Source organism: Hemiscyllium ocellatum, chromosome 42 (genome assembly GCF_020745735.1).
Source record: "Hemiscyllium ocellatum isolate sHemOce1 chromosome 42, sHemOce1.pat.X.cur, whole genome shotgun sequence".
In the NCBI taxonomy this organism is placed as follows: Eukaryota; Metazoa; Chordata; class Chondrichthyes; order Orectolobiformes; family Hemiscylliidae; genus Hemiscyllium; species Hemiscyllium ocellatum.
Genome location: NC_083442.1, coordinates 11,227,114 through 11,245,351, shown reverse-complemented (window position 1 = coordinate 11,245,351; position 18,238 = coordinate 11,227,114). Strand labels below are relative to the sequence as shown.

The window sequence follows — 18,238 nt, the reverse complement described above, 5'->3', positions numbered from 1 at the left end:
CCCTCTGACACTGCAGCACTCCCTCAGCACTGCCCCTCCAACAGGACAGCACTCCCTCAGTACTGACCCTCTGACAGGACAGCACTCCCTCAGCACTGACCCTCTGACAGTGCAGCACTCCCTCAGTACTGACCCTCTGACAGTGCAGCACTCCCACAGTACTGACCCTCTGACAGTGCAGCACTCCCTCAGTACTGACCCTCCGACAGGACAGCACTCCCTCAGTACTGATCCTCTGACAGTGCAGCACTCGCTCAGTACTGACCCTCCGACAGTGCAGCACTCGCTCAGTACTGACTATCTGACAGTGCAGCACTCCCTCAGTACTGACCCTCCATAGTGCAACACTCCCTCTGTACTGACCCTCTGACAGGACAGCACTCCCTCAGTACTGACCCTCAGACAGGACAGCACTCCCTCAGTACTGACCCTCAGACAGGACAGCACTCCCTCAGTACTGACCCTCCGTAGTGCAACACTCCCTCAGTACTGACCCTCTGACAGGACAGCACTCCCTCAGTACTGACCCTCCAACAGGACAGCACTCCCTCAGTACTGACCCTCTGACAGTGTGACACTCCCTCCAGGTGGTATTGTACTATCTGCTGTAATGCTGTGCGCCACTCTCTGGGATGGGATTTCAGAGTTTGCAACTCACTGGGTCAGAGATTTCACCAACCCATGGTTAGGATTCAAACTCACCATATAATAGCCTGAGCTGTTGTTCAGTTTGGGTGGATTCCCTGACCCATTGGATGATTGAAATGAGACTTATCGGGATTGTCAAATAGCAGAGACAACAAAGCGGCCATTTAGCCTTTCAAATCTGTTCTTGCAATTCGAATTGACATAATCATGACTGGTTTATTTGCAGAATAGATTAGATTAATTACAGTGTGGAAACAGGCCCTTCGGCCCAACAAGTCCACACCGACCGCCGAAGTGCAACCCACCCATTCCCCTAAATTTACCTCTTTACCTAATACTACGGGCAATTTAGCATGGCCAATTCACCTAACCTGCACATCTTTGGGCTGTGGGAGGAAACCGGAGCACCCAGAGAAAACCCACACAGACACAATCAGAATGCGCAAACTCCACGCAGACAGTCACCCGACAGTGGAATCGAACCTAGGATCCTGGCGCTGTGAGGCAGCAGTGCTAACCACTGAGCCACCATACTTGTATCTAATCGCTGCCTGTGGAATTCTGTTCTCTAACTGGCAGCTGCACCCCGGACTCTGCACCATTCCTAATCTTTCCTGAGGCAATCTGACATCACTGAAGACTCCGTCATGTTATTAAAAGCAGAGGAGCACGTTTTCTAGGATTTGTAGTCACACGGCTGTATTTGATTTTCATCCCAATTGGACTGTGGGAGGGGACTTTAAGCCGTTGTGCTGTTCCGAAGAAAAGGTAAGAAAAGGTTATCAGGGATCAGGAGAGTCGTGTGTTGTGATGAGCAGTGTACAGTGAACACAGGCCAGGGAGCTGACTGTGTGAAAATATCAGACAGAAATTACCATCTGGGTCTAACCATCGCACCTTTACAACTGGTTGTTGAAACAGAACACTTCAGTTTATCTCCTGTGCTTGAATATAAATCTAGAATTAAAGTTCTAACTCTGTACGACATGGAGGAGCCAGTGTTGGACTGTGGCGGTCAAAGTTAAAAATCAAACAACACCAGGTTATAGTCCACCAGGTTTATTTAAATTACAAACTTTCGGAATGCTACTCCTTCGTCATTGAGTTCCTGTATTTCCAGTTTACAAACTGAAACCTTTGTGTGTAACTTTATATTTAACTCTCAAAGTGTCTGATTCCCTTGAAATTGAATGTGTGGCTCCCGCAACGGTCGGGTCTGTGTGAGTTGTCAGGAACAGTAATCAATAGCTTTCATTAAACCCGTTTAAGTGAATATTCAAACCGTTTCTCCCATTCTGTCCTTTCCTATTCTCTTCTCCCTGCATTTCTTATCTTCCTTTCCCCATGACCTTTCAATCAGTCTCTAAGACATTGCTGACCCACTGTTCCCTTGTCTTGTACTTTGCCTGATGTGATTTCTTTGGCAGTAGGTCTGGGTGATACAGACTGGGGAAAGTGGTGTTTTATCTCCTTCACAGACTCCTCAATGTTTGCAGTTTTACAAATAATTTCTCGGTGGTGCAGAAGGTAACATTGATAAAAGGGTAAAGGTCAGCTTGCTCTCATTCAGACACAAGAAACAAACTTGATAACAGGGAACTCCAATTTATACAGCATGAGAACAGACTGCCCATGGGTTGGGCTGGAGTTGATAAGGTGCAACAATATCAATTCTTAGTTCCTGACATGGCCTGTGCATTCTGGTCAGAGTAAGCTATGGGAATACAGTAGCAATTGACAGTTTTCATGACCTTTTCATTACCAATGTAAAAGGTACAATGCATGTACGAATTCCTGTTACTGATATAAATCAGGCTCCAATGTGTTAATATGTGGAGCTATCAGCACACATCACACTGGGAACACTAAAGATCATCTTAAATTGATATTTGGTGTAATTCTCAGCATAGTTCAGTCCATTTAATCAATGATGTCCAACAGAATCACATCTAAAGCTGGACATACTGTTTGGAGACTTGCAGCTCAGGCTGGTAGAGCACAGTTGGTCAGCTGTCTGCTGCAAATGGTCAACTGGATGTGTTGTTCTCCACAGTCCAACATACAACCTACATATCTGGCATCACATCGCCACTTAAACTCATATACCATTTGCTTGATAGTAGTGTGCTGTTTGAGCAGAAAACCACTTGTGTCTATTACTCAGTGGCAGAGCGAGACTGGTAGTTTCACCTGTAGGCCATGTATGGTCTTAGTGAATGTAAAGGAAGCCTTCATTGTGTATGTGGAAAACTCCTCTGGAACTGATTGAAACAGCTCGCAGAGCCGTTTGACCAATTCAGTGCAGAGTCAGTCATTGCTAGAATAGGATGGAAGGGGCATCGTGTCTGTGCACCTTGGGTTGCACGTACACACACAGATGCTGAGCTGACAGGATGGTTGCATATATTGGCAGCTCCTTTTAGTATTAATTTGGAAACAGCATTGAGCACACTGTGCATCTTGTACCACATGTTATTTCTTCATTAACAAGATGTTGTTGTCCAGCAATATTTTGCAAGCCACGCAAAGATGTAGTCAAATATTTAAATGCCTGTGTGATGCCAGGTAGGTGGACTATTGACTTCAATGAATGTCAGGTTGGTAGATTGCCTTTATCTTCTGGATATTTAATATCAGGCCCATTCTCTCATGTGTCCATGAATGTGATGATGTTGGTTGGAGCTCAGCCTTTGAGTGCAAGCATCATCTGTGTAGTGCAGTCGATGACAGAGGTTGAGGCGGACTTGCTTTGGGTTTGGAGCAACACAAGTTGAACAGTTTCCTACCCATCCTGCAGAGAAGTTCCACTCCAACAGGATGCTTAATGGATATGGAGTGTAGTGTTACAGCAAGGATGATGCAGAAGAGTCTCAATGTGATGACACAGCCTTGCTGACTCCAGTTTTGGGTGGGCTAGTGGGTAGCATAGTGGCTCAGTGATTAGCAATTGGGCAACTAAAAATGGCCAATAAATGTTGGCATACATTGGCACAAAATTGCCTGAAGTGACCAGGGATGTGGAGGCGAGGTGGGCCAGCCATGGGAAATGTGAGGTTACAGGGATAGGGTTGGGGGGGAGATGTTCTGTGTGGGATGCTCTTCAGAGGGGAGTGTAACCTCAATGGGTTGAATGGCCTCCTTCCACACTGTAGGGATTCTATGATCCTGTGTCTGAATCTCTTTTTTAATTCACTTGAAGGACCCACTGTGACCTCTCTGAACAACCAGAACCACTTCAAAGGCTGGAGAGGCCAGAAATCATGGCCGCTCATCTGTGACCCACAAATAAAGTCCCACATCCTGAGACCCTGCCAGGATCTCCTCCTGTCGCTCTCCTTCCTGGTGGGGAGTTGCCTCCAAGCCAGCTGACAACCTACAGTCCACCAACTGTTTACCTTCAAAATCTGAGATGCTTGCACATGTGGGAAAGAGCAAAATCTGTGGGGGGGGGAGCACTAGCCTGACCAGGGTTGTTTGTAGGGGGGGGCACCTGTCTGACCAGGGCACTTTGTAGGGAGGGGCTTTGGGCTGACCAGGGCACTTTAGTAAATGATGCCCGAGACTTGATTTTCCTCGCACTTAGTCACGTTGACTATCCTTAATTAATCTTTGCTTCTCCAAATATGTAAATCATATCTTTCAGAATCACCTCCAACAACTTACTCATCACCGATGTCAGATTCACAGGTTGAAATTTTTCAGGCTTCTCCTTACAGCCTTTCATAAACAACTTACCCACACTCCACCCCCCAGTACTTCACTCGTGTTACAAATATTATTCCTGGAGAATTACCTCCCTCACGTCCGACAATCTCCGGGATACACTTGATCAGGTCCTAGAAATGTATCTCCCTTTATGTTTTCTAAGATCTCTCGCACTTCCTCTTCAGTAATATGAACTGTTTTCTCCAGCCTGAATTCTCTAGCCTCCATTTCTTTCTCAACTGTTAAAACTGATGCAAAATCTTAATTTAACATCTCTCGCATCTCATGAGGTTCAATACAAAGACAACCTTCGGTGATGTTTCAGGGGTCCTACTCTCTCTCTCTCTGGTGCTTGCTGTCTTGCTCTTAATGTATTTGTAGAATCTTTATGGATTACCTTTAACCTTATCTGTCAACACTATCTCATATCCCCTCTTTGTCTTCCTAATTCCCTTCTTAATAATGCCCTTACACTCCTTATACGTTTTAGGAGATTCAGTTGATCCCAGTTGTTTATGTCTATTATATGATTTTTTTTATTCTTAACTCGAACTTCAATATCTTTATTCATCGATTTTCCCTAATTTTGCCTGCCTTGACTTTCACTCCATAATGCCTCTGAACTCTCACTATCACATGTTTGAAGGCCTCCTACCTGTCAGTCGTCCTTTTACATGCTAACAGTCTACTCCAATCAAATTGTGGGTGGCACGGTGGTTAGCACTGCTGCCTCACGGGACCAGGGTTCAATTCTCACCTCAGGCAACTCTCTATGTGGAGTTTGCATATTCTCCCTGTGTCTGCGTGGGTTTGTTCCGGTTTCCTCCCGCAATCCAAATATGTGCAGGTTAGGTGAATTGGCCATGCTAAATTGCCCGTAGGGTTTGGTGTGGACTTTTTGGGCCTGTTTCCACACTGAAAGTAATCTTAAAAAAAACTTTTGAAAGTTCTCGTTCCATACGCTTAAAATTTCCCTTACTCCAATTAAGAATTTTAACTTTTATGAACGATGTATCCTTTTCTATAATATGTTAAAACAGATTTTGCTACATCTCCACAAGTCCGTGGTGAGACCACACTTGGAATATTGTGTCCAGTTCTGGTTGCCCTACTGTAGGAAAGACACAGAGACTTTGGAGAGGGTGCAAAGAAGGTTTACCAGGATGCTGCCTGGACTGGAGAGCAGGTATGAAAAAAGGTTGAATAAGCTCAGACTATTCTCTGTGAAGCGAAGGAGGAAGAGAGGTGACCTGATTGAGGTATACAAGGTATTGAGTGAAATAGATAGAGTCAATGGCCAGAGACTTTTTCCCAGGGCAGGTTTGACAGGTATGAGGAGTCATAGTGTTGAGGAAAGTATAAAGGAGACATCAGAGGTAGGTTCTTTACGCAGAGAGTTGTGAATGCATGGAATGTGTTGCCAGCTGTGGTGGTGGAAGCAGAGCCATTGGGGACATTTAAGTGATTGCTGGACATGCACATAGACAGCAGTGAGTGAGGGGTGCGTAGGTTAAGTTACTATATTCCACATTAGGATTAAACCTTGGTACAACATCGTGGGCCAAAGGGCCTGTTCTGTGCTGTATTTTTCTATGTTCTACATTCTATGTTCTAATATGTGGCACAGATAACGGTGGTTTAGTGGTTTCGATCAGAAATTGGCTACCTGAAAGAAATGTTCATCCTGGAGTTCAGTTACTAGTGGTGTACCGCAAGGATCTGTTTTGGGCCCACCGCTATTTATCATTTTCATAAATGACCAGGATGTGGGCGTAGAAAGAGAGGTTAGTAAATCTGCGTATGATGCTAAGGTTGCTGGAGGGTGTGGATAAAGGATGTTGCAGGCTACAGAGGGACATAGATAAGCTATAGAGCTAAGCTAAGAGATGACAAATGGAGTTTAATGCGGAACGGAGTGAAGTGATTCACTTTGGAAGGACAAACAGGAATAAAGAGTACTGGGCTATTGGTAAAATTCTTGGTAGTGTAAATGAGCAGAGAGATCTTGGTGTCCATGTATATAAACCCTTGAAAGTTGCCACCCAGTTTGATAGGGTTGTTAAGAAGGCATATGGTGTGTTAGCTTTTATTACTAGAGGGTTTGAGTTTCGGAGCCATGAGGTCATGCTGCAGCTGTACAAAACTCTGGTGCAGCTACACTTGGAGTATTGCATACAGTTCTGGTCTCTGCGTTATAGGATGTGGAAGCTTTGGAAAGGGTTAGAGGAGGTTGACCAGGACGTTGTCTGGTGTGGAGGGAAGGTCTTATGAAGCAAGGTTGAGGGACGTGAGGCTGTTTTCATTGGAGAGAAGAAGGTTGAGAGGTGACTTAATTCAGACATATAAGATAATCAGAAGGTTAGATAGGGTGGACAGTGAGAGCCTTTTTCCTCGGATGGTAATGGCTAGCACGAGAAGACGTGGCTTGAAATTGAGGGCTGATAGATACAAAACAGGTGTCAGAGGTAATTTGTTTACTCAGAAAGTAATAGGGACATGGAACGCGTTGCCCATAACAGTAGTAGACTCGTCAACTTTAAATGGTCATTGTGGACGGCAGAGTGGCACAGTGGTTAGCACTCCTGCCTCACAGCGCCCCGAGACCCGGGTTCAATTCCTGCCTCAGGCGACTGACTGTGTGGAGTTTGCACATTCTCCTTGTATCTGCATGAGTTTCCTCCGGGTGCTCCGATTTCCTCCCACAGTCCAAAAATGTGCAGGTTAGGTGAATTGGCCATGCTAAGTTGCCTGTTGTGTTAGGTGCAGGGGTAAATGTAGGGAAATGGGTCTGGGTGGGTTGCGCTTTGGCGGGTCAGTGTGGACTTGTTGGCCCGCAGAGCCTGTTTTCATACTAATCTAATAATCTAATCTAAAAAAAAACCATATGGCTGAAAAAAGAATAGTGTGAGATAGATAGGCTTCAGATTGGTGTCACAGGTCGGTGACGAAGGGCCGAAGGACCAGTACTGCGCTGTAATGTTCAATGTTCTATGATCCATGGACAGCAGATGCTGGGATTATACTGAAAACAAAAAATGTTGGTGATCACATTAGCTCAGGCTGCATCCACAGAGGAAAAGCAGGTAATATTTCAAGTCTAGATGACTCCTCAGAACTGAAGTGAATTTTGGAGGGGGCAGCATTTATGCAATAGTGGGTGGGGGATGTTGGAGGGCTGGTGGAGAAAGGGTATTGATAGTTCAGATTAAATGGTCAGAATGTGAGAACAGCAGAACAATAGTGTGCCTAACTACCAGACTGGAAAGAATAGAGTCCCATTGGAGTGGGGACGAGGAGAGAACTCAGAGAATGTGACAAGCCAAGCTAAAAGAAAGGAATGAATGGGAGTGAGTTCAGAATTTCAAGGTGTTGAACTCCATATTGAGCCGAGAAGTTTGTAAAGTGCCAATTTGAAGATGAGATGTTGTTCTTCCAGTTTGTGCTGAGATTTGTTGGGACACTGCAGCATGCCAAGGACAGACAGGTGGACATGTCATCAGAAAACTTTGTTAAAATGATCAGCTGCAGGAAGGTTGGGAGACCAGAGATGTTCTGCAAAGCGGACAACCAGCCTGTATTTGGTTTCTCCAATGTAGAGTAGGCTACGTTGGGTGCAGCGAATAAAGTACATAAGATTGGAGGAGGTACGGGGAAGTGCTACTTCACCTGGAAAGACAGTTTAGGCCTTTGGATGGTGAGCAGGGAGGAGGTGAAGGGGAAGGTGTCACAACATCTGTGGTTATATGGGAATGTGCCATGAGGGGGGCGGGGGGTGTGGCGCAGTGGTCAAGGAACAGACGAGAGTGTCCCAGAAGGAACAACTGCATGAAATGCAGGCAGTGGGGATGAGATGAACATGTGGTTGATGGTGGCATTTCTGCTGGAGGCTGATTCAGAAGGTATTTCACATACTTGCCTTCATTGCTCAGACCTTTGAGTACAGGAGTTGGGATGCCATGTTCTGGCTGTACAGGATATTGGTGAGGCCTCTTCTGGAGTACTGTATGTCGGTCGAATCACCCAGCTACAGAAAGGATATTATTAAACTGGAGAGGGTTCAGAAAAAAATTATCAGGATGTTGCCAGGAATGGAGGGTTTGAGATATAAAAATAGACTGGAAAGACTGGGACTACTTTCACTGGAGTGTAGGAGGTTGAGGGGTAACTTTATTGAGGTTTATAAAATCATGAGGGGCATAGATAAGGTGACCAACAAGGATTTTTTTGCCCATGGGTGGGGGAGTTCAAAACCTGGGGACATATATTTAAGGTGAGAGGAGTAAGATGTAAGAACGACCTGAGGGGTAAGGTTTTTGTACAGAGAGTAGTTCATGTGTAAAATGACCTACCAGAGAAAGATATTTGCATAAGTTCATGAATGGGAAACATTTGGAGGGATATGGGCCAAGTGCAGGCAGATGGGACTAGTTCAGTTTGGGAACATGGTTGGCGTGGACCGAAGGGTCTCTTTCTGTGCTGTGTGACACAATAAAGTTGCAGCGACTGTGAATGACTGAGTTAAGAATCAGTTACATTCATTGGTAAAACCGTCCCTTATTTATTCAGCTTTATTATTTTGATGTTTCTCAGATGTCTTCCTCAGAGAAATCTGCTCTTATCAAACCCTCACTGACTGAGGCCCAGGCTGTCGAGTTGGTCGAGCGGTTGTACGGTCTGAAGGTCTCCAGTGTCCAACCAATGCCTGGTTACGATGACCAGAACTTCCACATCCTGGTGTCTGAGGACCAGGTGACCAGAGAACACAGTCAGAGCTACGTCCTCAAGGTGATGAACGCTGGTGACAGTGAGGATGCTGATTTAATTGAAGCACAAACACAAGCCATGATGTTTTTGAGTGAGAAAGGATTGCCTTCACCCACACCAATCCCAACCATTGATGGCAAGATTATGTCGTTGGAGACGATTGGTCAGTATCAGTTATTGATGGCTGGGTTCAGCTTCCAGTTGGCCAGGTCACAGACCCAATGTTTGAAATTTTCCTTTACATAAATGTACGCACTTCAAATAAGTCCTTGTCAATGATATAATTAATGAGAAATCAGTTTCTTTCATTCAATATCTGACACGCAACACTAGTTAACAAAAATGCTGTGCTCTTATCTCTTACAGGCTGTGGAGTCCAATCGAAGGCCCACATGGTCCGGTTACTGACCTACCTCCCTGGACTTCCATTGTCTGAAATGCCTATAGGGCCTCAGATCTTGTACAAAGCTGGTCAAACCCTTGCACGAATGAATGAAGTGCTTGCAGTAAGTTGGGGTGTTTTGCCTTCACTGTTGTCTTTATAAAGGATTGTGAATGAGACTGAAGGAAGCTGTGAAACAGATCAATCTGTTGGTGTTGTTTAGATCAATATTCCCTCCATTTGAAACAGATCAGAGCTGCTTTGAAACATTTTTAGCCTAACAGTATAAAATCCATTATGAAAGGGTTCTTTAAAGATTTTCTTCATTCGATATCGTCTATTTGAAATATCAAGTCCACAGAGAGACTGACGTCCTATTTCTGCATCTGGGGATGTTTAAATTGCAACAAATTTATGGAATGTTTTATAAAAAAGACAGTAAATTTCCAAAAATTTCACCCAAGGACCATTTCCTTCTAGTTCAGGGCCCTGATTGGTGATTACATCCTGAACCAGGACAATTAGATCTTCATGTAAGCTGCTTGAAACTGTCCTCTAATACAGAGAATGACAGAGGAAGAAAGGATCACCAATAGACACTGGCCCATTGGGAGACATTGGCAATGTGATCCAGTTCCTGATTGTCATTCATTAATGATACATGTGATAAAACACCAGGATGGTAATTCATATCTTTACAGCAACCGTGGTTCGTTAAATCCCCAGTACATGCTGTCCCTTCTCCCTCATTCTTATCTCATCCCATTCTTTCTTGCCCAATCCCCATGAAACTCCTCTCAGTATTCCCATAGCTTCTCCATAATGTACTCCCAATCTTGCCCTTTCCCCTCAATGATGCCCACCCTCCCAGGCTGCACTCACCCTGAGCTATCTCGGGCTCCAGTCAACATCTCATCAGAGCAGATTCAACTCAAAGCAGCACTAATCAAATGGCTGTTCCAGAAAAGTTAGCTCCCTTTTTGGAGGGGCTGGGAGTACTGTGTGTTTTAAAGAGCATGTGAACAGACACAGCTTTGAGTTTTAATCCAGACAGAGAAAGTAGGAAACAGCCTGGAAGTGGATCCTGGTCATCTTGGTGCTCCATTTGAGATACACAAAACAAATCGGTCGGGTATACATCGCTCATTCACAAATTTTCCTGGTTTTTGTTATTGAGAGATTCCAGGGATGGATTCCGATCTGACAGCTTGCTGGATGTATTGAGTGGGAGAGGTAATAGATTTCTCTCATTGGCAGGAATTCCAGCATCCTTTCCGGAAGAATCTGCAGCGGCCAGATTTCCTCTGGAAACTCTCAAACATTCACTTGCTGAACAAATATCTTTATGCAGTGGGAGAGGGAAGGGATCGCCAAATTATAGAGCAAATTATTCAGCAATTCCAGGAAGAGATCATTCCAAATCTCTGCAAGTTGCGTCAAAGTAAGTGGTTATCCCTCTTAGTCCAGAAACTACAGGGTGCGAACAGGTTTTGGTACAAAACCTGTGGAATTAGTGTTCTTGAAATATTTTACTCTGTTAATGGTTCTATTGAGATGTCAGTTGTTGGTGTTCCATGTACCTGGAATCTTGACCGATTTAAACAGAGTAGAATCCAGGTCAATCTACAAATGTACAAATTCACCTCTTCTTCCCTACATTGCCCTAAAACATGGGTTCTCTGTGACCTCTGACCCAGTGTCCTATTGCAATCTCAGGAGTTAAAGTTCCAATACGTTTACAGCTGACCTCCAGTGGCATTGCTCACAGTGAGGCAGGACCTAGAGAATGTGACAGTGACTGTGTGACTCAGCAAGTCTGATAGCTTAACAAGTAGGTGCGGTGTAACAAAATCATAAATAGACTGGAATATTAGATTGTCATTGAAATCTTCTTGTCAGTGATGGATGATAAAACATTGCAATGTTTGTTTTTTTCCCAGGCTTGAATCACGGAGACTTCAGTCACACCAACATTCTAGTCCAGCCTGTTCACCCCTCAGCTAACCACTCCAACCCAACTGAGCTGCAGCAGGAACTGGACATCTCTGGGTTACTGGACTTCAGTGACATGAATTATGGTTATTATGTCTTTGATGTGGCCATATCCATAATGTATCTGATGCTGGGGAGTAACGATCCCATTAGTGCAGGGGGCCATGTCCTCTCGGGCTTTGAGAGTGTGATCCCGTTACTCCCTGAGGAGCAAGACGCCATTTTCCTGCTGGTTCTTTGCAGGTTTTCTCAGTCACTGGTTATGGGGAGATACAATGCTCTGCTTTACCCTGAAAATGCAGAGTACCTTCTGAGCACTGGGAGAGCTGGCTGGAAGTGTCTCCACCAACTGTGGTCGCTGGGGAAAGAGGCAGTAGGAAAGATTTGGTTTGAGGCAGGCAAGTTCCAAAGCACTTGATGCAGACCCTGTTTCAGTGTAGTCCCAGGCACATTGGCTTCCAGGAGAACAAGGACATCTCGATGAAGAGGATTATTAGATTAGATTCCCTACAGTATGGAAACAGGCTCTTCAACCCAACAAGTCCATTCCAACCCTCCGAAGAGTAACCTAGCCAGACCCAGTCCCCTGCCCTATATTTACCCCTGACTAATGCACCTAACTCTATGGGCAATTTAGCATGACCAATTCATTTGAGCTGCACATCTTTGGATTGAGGGAGGAAACCGGAGCACCCGGAGGAAACCCACACGGACCCACCCACCCACAGACACGGGGAGAATGTGCAAGCTCCACACAGATAGTTGCCCAAGTTGGGAATCGAACCCAGTCCCTGGCGCTGTGAGGCAGCAGTGCTAACCATTGAGCCACCGTGCTGCCCCTGACTGCTGGAACCTGGAATTGTATTAATACTTTAAGCTCCTAATCATTAAGGTATATTAAACTTTGTTTTAACCGGTTCCGTATGTTTTAGTTTTGGTTTACTCATTTGTGGGATGTGGGTGTTACTGGCTGGGCCAGCATTAATTAACCATCCCTCGTTACCCTTGAGAAGGTGGTGGGGAGCTGCCTTCTTGAACCGCTGCAGTTCACCTGCTGTGGGGTTGACCCACAATCGCTTTGTGAATTGAATTCCAGGATTTTGACCCAGTGACAGTGAAGGAATGGCGCTATATATTTCCAAGTCAGGATGGTAAGTGGATCGGTGGGGAATGTGTAGATGGTGGTATTCCCATATATGTGCTGCCCTTGTCCTTCTCAATGGAAGCGGTCATGAGTTTGGAAGGTGCTGTCTGAGCATCTTTGGTAAATTTCTTGTGGATTGTACACACTGCTGCAACTGAGCATCAGTGGGTAGAGGGAGTTGATGCTTCTGGATGTAGTGCCAACCAAGCCCATGAACCAGCATTCTCAATAAATCAGCAAGAATCATGTACCTCAAACCTGCGAAGTTTACTCTATTATCATTATCTCAGAGCAGTCAGGTGAGGATTGCTGTTGAATGGTGCTCCTCAGTTTGGCTGCTGTCTGTAAAATCAGATCCTGATCGAATACCTCTTCACCCCAGAGCTGTCTGATGATATACAATCTCAAGAAACTGGACTGGACTGGCTTCATTCCAGATACTGTATGCTGTAAAGATACAGTACATTTTATTTAATGCAAAGTTGCATTAATATTTTAGTGATGTATGTTGTAAGTGTAACAGTGATGTGTATTCCCCATGCATTACATTTCTATTACTTCGTGTGTGTTGATTATGTGAATCCCGTGGTCAACCGGAATATTTTATCAACCAGTACATTCCAGGTCCCATTGGTGCCGGTTAATAAAACGTTTGCTGCATATTTTGTAAAAAAAAACCTGTTGCTGTGATGTGAATATTGTTGGCTGGTCCAGCATTTATTGCCCACCGTGCCAAGCTGGGAGAAAGTTGGGGTGAGCTGTCTTCTTAAAACACTGATGTTTTTCCCAATGGGTTTCAGGGTTTCTACAATGCCATTTGCAAGGCAACTTTGACCCAATGTATCCAAAGTCAAAGGCCCTTGAACTGCAAAGATCTTTACAGCATTCGGTATCTGGGATGAAGCCAGTCCAGTCCAGTTTCTTGAGATTGTATATCATCAGACAGCTCTGGGGTGAAGAGGTATTCGATCAGGATCTGATTTTATAGACAGCAGCCAAACTGAGGAGCACCATTCAACAGCAATTGCTGGAGAAGCTCAACAGGTGTTATCATCAAAGTGCTGGAGAAAGAATTACGGGTGGGGTCTAGAATAGGACTGGAACAAGGAATGTTCCACATACCCCACAAAGAGACAGACATCACTGGGGCCCATGCAGGTACCCAGGGCTGCCCCTCTGACCTGAAGGTGAGAGGAGTTAAAAGAGAAGTTGAAGGTGAGGATGGGTTCAGCCAGGTTGAGGAGGCTGGTGGTTGATGGGAACGGTTCAAACCTTCTTTCTAGGAAGAAGCAGAGAGCCCTGAGACCACCCTGATGGGTAATGGACGTCTAAGGGGGTGGAACCTCCATGATAAAAACTAAGTGGCTGGATCCGTAAAACTGGTAATTCTGCCGTAAAACTGTCAGAGGAATCTTGGATATGAGTGGGAATGGACTAGATAAAGGGAGAAATAAATTGAGTTGAGGTAAGAAGAGGTAGGTGCGGTGGAGTAGGAGCAGGTAGAAACAATGAGTCTGGCTGGGCTGTCCTGTTTGGATTTTGGGAAGGAAGTGGAAGCGAGCTGTGTGAAATTGGAAAACTTTGAACTTGCAGGTAGTGGGCAGGAAAGATGACCAGATGAAATGAGGTTAGTGATGGGAATGGGCGCAATGGCCTGATGTTCCATGATAGGGTTATGGTCCATGGGGAGATAGAGGGAGGTATCTGAGAGCTGAGAAGAGCATCAATCTCATACTCATATTAAACACAATCATCTCCCTGAGGATACTATTCTTTGAGCTCCTCCAGTCCCACAGCCCGTTGAGATATCCACCATCATCTCATTCTGGCATCTTCCACATGATTTTAACCGCTGAAGCATTGGGCCTTTGATGTAAGTTTTCTGGACTCAAGCTCCGGAACTCTCTCCTGAAAGCTCTATAACTATCTTTCCTCCTTGAACATTATCCTCAGATCATACTTCTTTCACCAAGCTTTGACCATATAAAAACAAAATTCCAGCTGAGGGTACTATTAAAGTCAAATCCCAGAAAGAAACCTGGCTTCATAGATTACTGATGTGTTGATCATTGACTGAAACAGTCATACAAAGCTGCAGAGTGTTTAACAAAAGAGTTTTGTTACACACAAATGTAAAAGTAATTAAGTAAGCTATCTGGATATGGAATGCAGTTAGAACCATCTTAAAACCAGTGAATGAAATCCAGAGAAATAATACCTTTATATCAAATATTAAGTTTGAGTTAACTGATTCTCCCAGTTTCTGTCTTGTGAACAGTGCATATTCCTATATGAATACTCACAAAGCTAAGAGCTTAGACTTTCTCAGCTCCTAGTAGCCTGCAGATATCTAATCAAACACTCGTGATCTGGACATTGCACAAACTAAACATTTTTACTGAGGTAACCTATTCCCTTGACTGTTCTGAAAAGCTCCCTCCGAGGAGGGAGGCCAATATTTGCTTCAGACCCCAGTCAGGACTCCTCTGACCTACCCCTAAAGAGTTTTATGCTGTGGAATTTCTAAACCAAGGATCAGTCCTTGATGATTCTAAACTGAAGAAATCATAATGGCCTTTAATATTTACTCCACCTGGCATAAATAATTTTCCATAATACTCTAGGAGTTCACAATCACTTGCTTTCTAACGCATACTGATTCGGTCAGTGTTCTGGAAAGAATATTTTGACCGAGGTTTCTTTTTAAAAAAAAATTCTATGATTATTCACCTTTCAACACAAGCTCACTGAAAGATAGGAGAGTGAAGGCGGCATTTGGTAGGCTGTCTTTTATTGGTCAGAGCATTGAGTATAGGAGTGGGAAGGTCATGTTATGGCTGTACAGGACATAGGCTGAGGCTGTTTTCCCTCAAGCATTGGAGTCTGAGGGCAGACCACATAGAGGTCTATAAAATCATGACGGGCGTGGATAGGGGGAGTCCAGAATTAGAGGGCATAAGTTTAGGATGAGAGGGGAAAGATTTAAAAGGGACCTCAAGGGCAACATTTTCACGCAGAGGGTTTATGATTGGTACATGAATAGGAAGGATTTAGAGGGATATGGGTCAAGTGCTGGCAAATAGGACTAGATTAGGTTGGGATATCTGGTTGGCATAGACGAGTTGGGCTGAAGTGTCTGTTTTCATGCCGTACATCTTTATGACTCTATGACCCTATGTCTAATTTTGCTTTGTAATGTTCATATGAAAGAATTTGTGAAATTCAAATGACATTAAAAGGTGCTGTAGAAATAAAAATTGTTTTTGGTGACTAAACCTGTCTGTTTCTCCTTTTCCCAGCAAAACTACCACATGATCTGCGTTTCCTTTCCTGTTTGAAAAAGCCACTAATCTTATTTCTGAGGAGTTGTGGAGTAACTGGATATTGATCATCTTTTGTCAAGATTGTGCATTGTTACCTTCTGGCTGCTCACTTCTGGGTAATTTGATTGATCCTCCCACATGCTCTGACATGAGAAGAGTTTTGATGGTGTAAGTGATTGAAATTACTGGAGGAGACACACTGAGACATTGATTAGCAATCCACATGGCAGGAGCTGAAACCCCACCATGGTGGATTGGGAATTTAAATTCATATCAAAAAGTCTCTACTGGGACATGGTAGGCTATGGAGCAAGTGCAGGAAAATAGGATTAGTGTAGTTTGGTGCTTGTTGGTCAGCATAGACATGGTGGGCTGAAGGGCCTGTTTCTAGGCTGTATGACTTTAGGACTACATCTAGAAAGAAAAGTATGGAACCCATAAAATGACCATGAAGCCGTTGGAATGTTATTAAAAACTCAACTCATTCATTAAAGTCCTTTTGGAATTGAGACCTTCCAGCACTGACATCTATGTGACTCCAGTCCCACTCCAACTTGATGGACTCTTAATGACAGTTTTGAAGTGATGAATAAACATTTAGGGAATGGGGGAGTGGATGTTCAGTTTCAACATGTCCTCAGAATGAATTATTGGAAACAAATATAACTCTTTCTTTAATATCTCCTTTCAGGTTCTTTTAAACTTACAGCTCATTGCATATTCTTAACATATGACTCCATAACCACAGCAAAGCATTTGATTTTAAGAGCCCTGCTGCCGACCAGCAATAGGGATCTGTGTTCAATTCTAGCCTCAGGTAATTGTGTAGAGTTTGCACATTCTCCCTGTGTTTGCACAGGTTTCCACCAGGTGCTCTGGTTTCCTCTCACAGTCCAAAGATGTGCAGTTTGGTAGATTGGCAATGCTAAATTATGCCATGCCGTACAGGCTAGGTGGGGAACTATGGAAAATGTGGGCTTTTAGGATTAGGTAACGGCTGGGTAGGATGCTCTTCTGATGGTCGGTGCTGACTCAATGGGCTGAATGGCCTCTTTCAGCACGGTAGGGTATTCTATGATTCTATTAAACAGACCATCAAGCCACCCCAGTTTTAGGGCAATTAGGGATGGACAAACATAGTTTCAACATGGCTGCCAACATCCCATGAAAAAGTTTTTAAATCTGATAATGATCTGGATCCACTAACTGTCCCAGAAATATTATCTCTGAATTGTGAATATAGACAGAGAATTGGTAAGAAAAAATACTCCTTTGCTGTTAGAAAATTAGATTTATGAGCAGATTTAGACCATCCAGCTCCTCAAACCTGTCATGCAATCTGATAAGAACATGGCTGACCAGATTATGGCCTCAACTCCATGACCCCAACCAGCATGATCCTTAACCCTTCTCAAAGGCAGTTAGGGATGTGCGAAAAAAAAATGCTAGCCTACCCAGTTTCTCACACGTCCTGTGAGAAAATAAAAATAAACCCCCTTGTCTATCAAAATATCTGACAACTCTGACACCTTGAATAAATTCAACTACCTGCCTGCACCTCTCTCTGGCAAAGAGAATTTCACAGAGTTACAACCCTATGAATTAACAAAGCTTTCCTCATCTCCATCCTAAAATGAAAACATCTAATTTTTTTTAGATTAGATTAGATTACTTACAGTGTGGAAACAGGCCCTTCGGCCCAACCAGTCCACACCGACCCGCCGAAGCACAACCCACCCATACCCCTACATTTACACCTTACCTAACACTACGGGCAATTTAGCATGGCCAATTCACCTGACCCGCACATCTTTGGACTGTGGGAGGAAACCGGAGCACCCGGAAGAAACCCACGCAGACACGGGGAGAACGTGCAAACTCCACACAGTCAGTCGCCTGAGGCGGGAAATGTTAGGTGCTGTGAGACAGCAGTACTAACCACTGTGCCACCGTGCCGTGTTCCCCTTTTTCTAGACCTCACCCCCTACAAAGAAACATTGTCTTGGTATCCACCCTATCAAATACTTTCGGGATATTGTTTGTTTTAATAAAGTTATGATTTGGAGGTGCTAGTGTTGGACTAGGGTGTACAAACTTAAAAATCACACAAAGAAGGTTATAGTCCAACAAGTTTAATTGGAAGCACTAGCTTTCGGAGCGCCGCTCCTTCATCAGGTGGTTGCGATGAAGGATTAGATTAATTACAGTGTGGAAACAGGCCCTTTGGGCCAACATTTCCACACCGACCCGCCAGACCCATTCACCTAATACTAGGGGCAA

General features: G+C 44.3%; 1 protein-coding gene across 2 annotated transcripts; it reads left to right on the top strand.

Moving 5' to 3' along the window:
• Positions 1-1,193: 1,193 nt before the first annotated feature.
• LOC132834773 (hydroxylysine kinase-like) lies at positions 1,194-13,002 on the top strand. Of its 2 annotated transcripts, XM_060853766.1 has the most exons (6): positions 1,194-1,416; positions 5,394-5,539; positions 8,944-9,280; positions 9,484-9,623; positions 10,757-10,940; positions 11,440-13,002. In XM_060853766.1, exons 3-6 carry the CDS (start codon positions 8,944-8,946, stop codon positions 11,907-11,909), a joined length of 1,131 nt encoding a protein of 376 aa, XP_060709749.1. In that variant the 5' UTR covers positions 1,194-1,416; positions 5,394-5,539; the 3' UTR covers positions 11,910-13,002. The 2 variants fall into 2 exon arrangements, with proteins under 2 accessions (XP_060709749.1, XP_060709750.1); XM_060853767.1 differs by lacking the exon at positions 5,394-5,539.
• Positions 13,003-18,238: the final 5,236 nt, after the last annotated feature.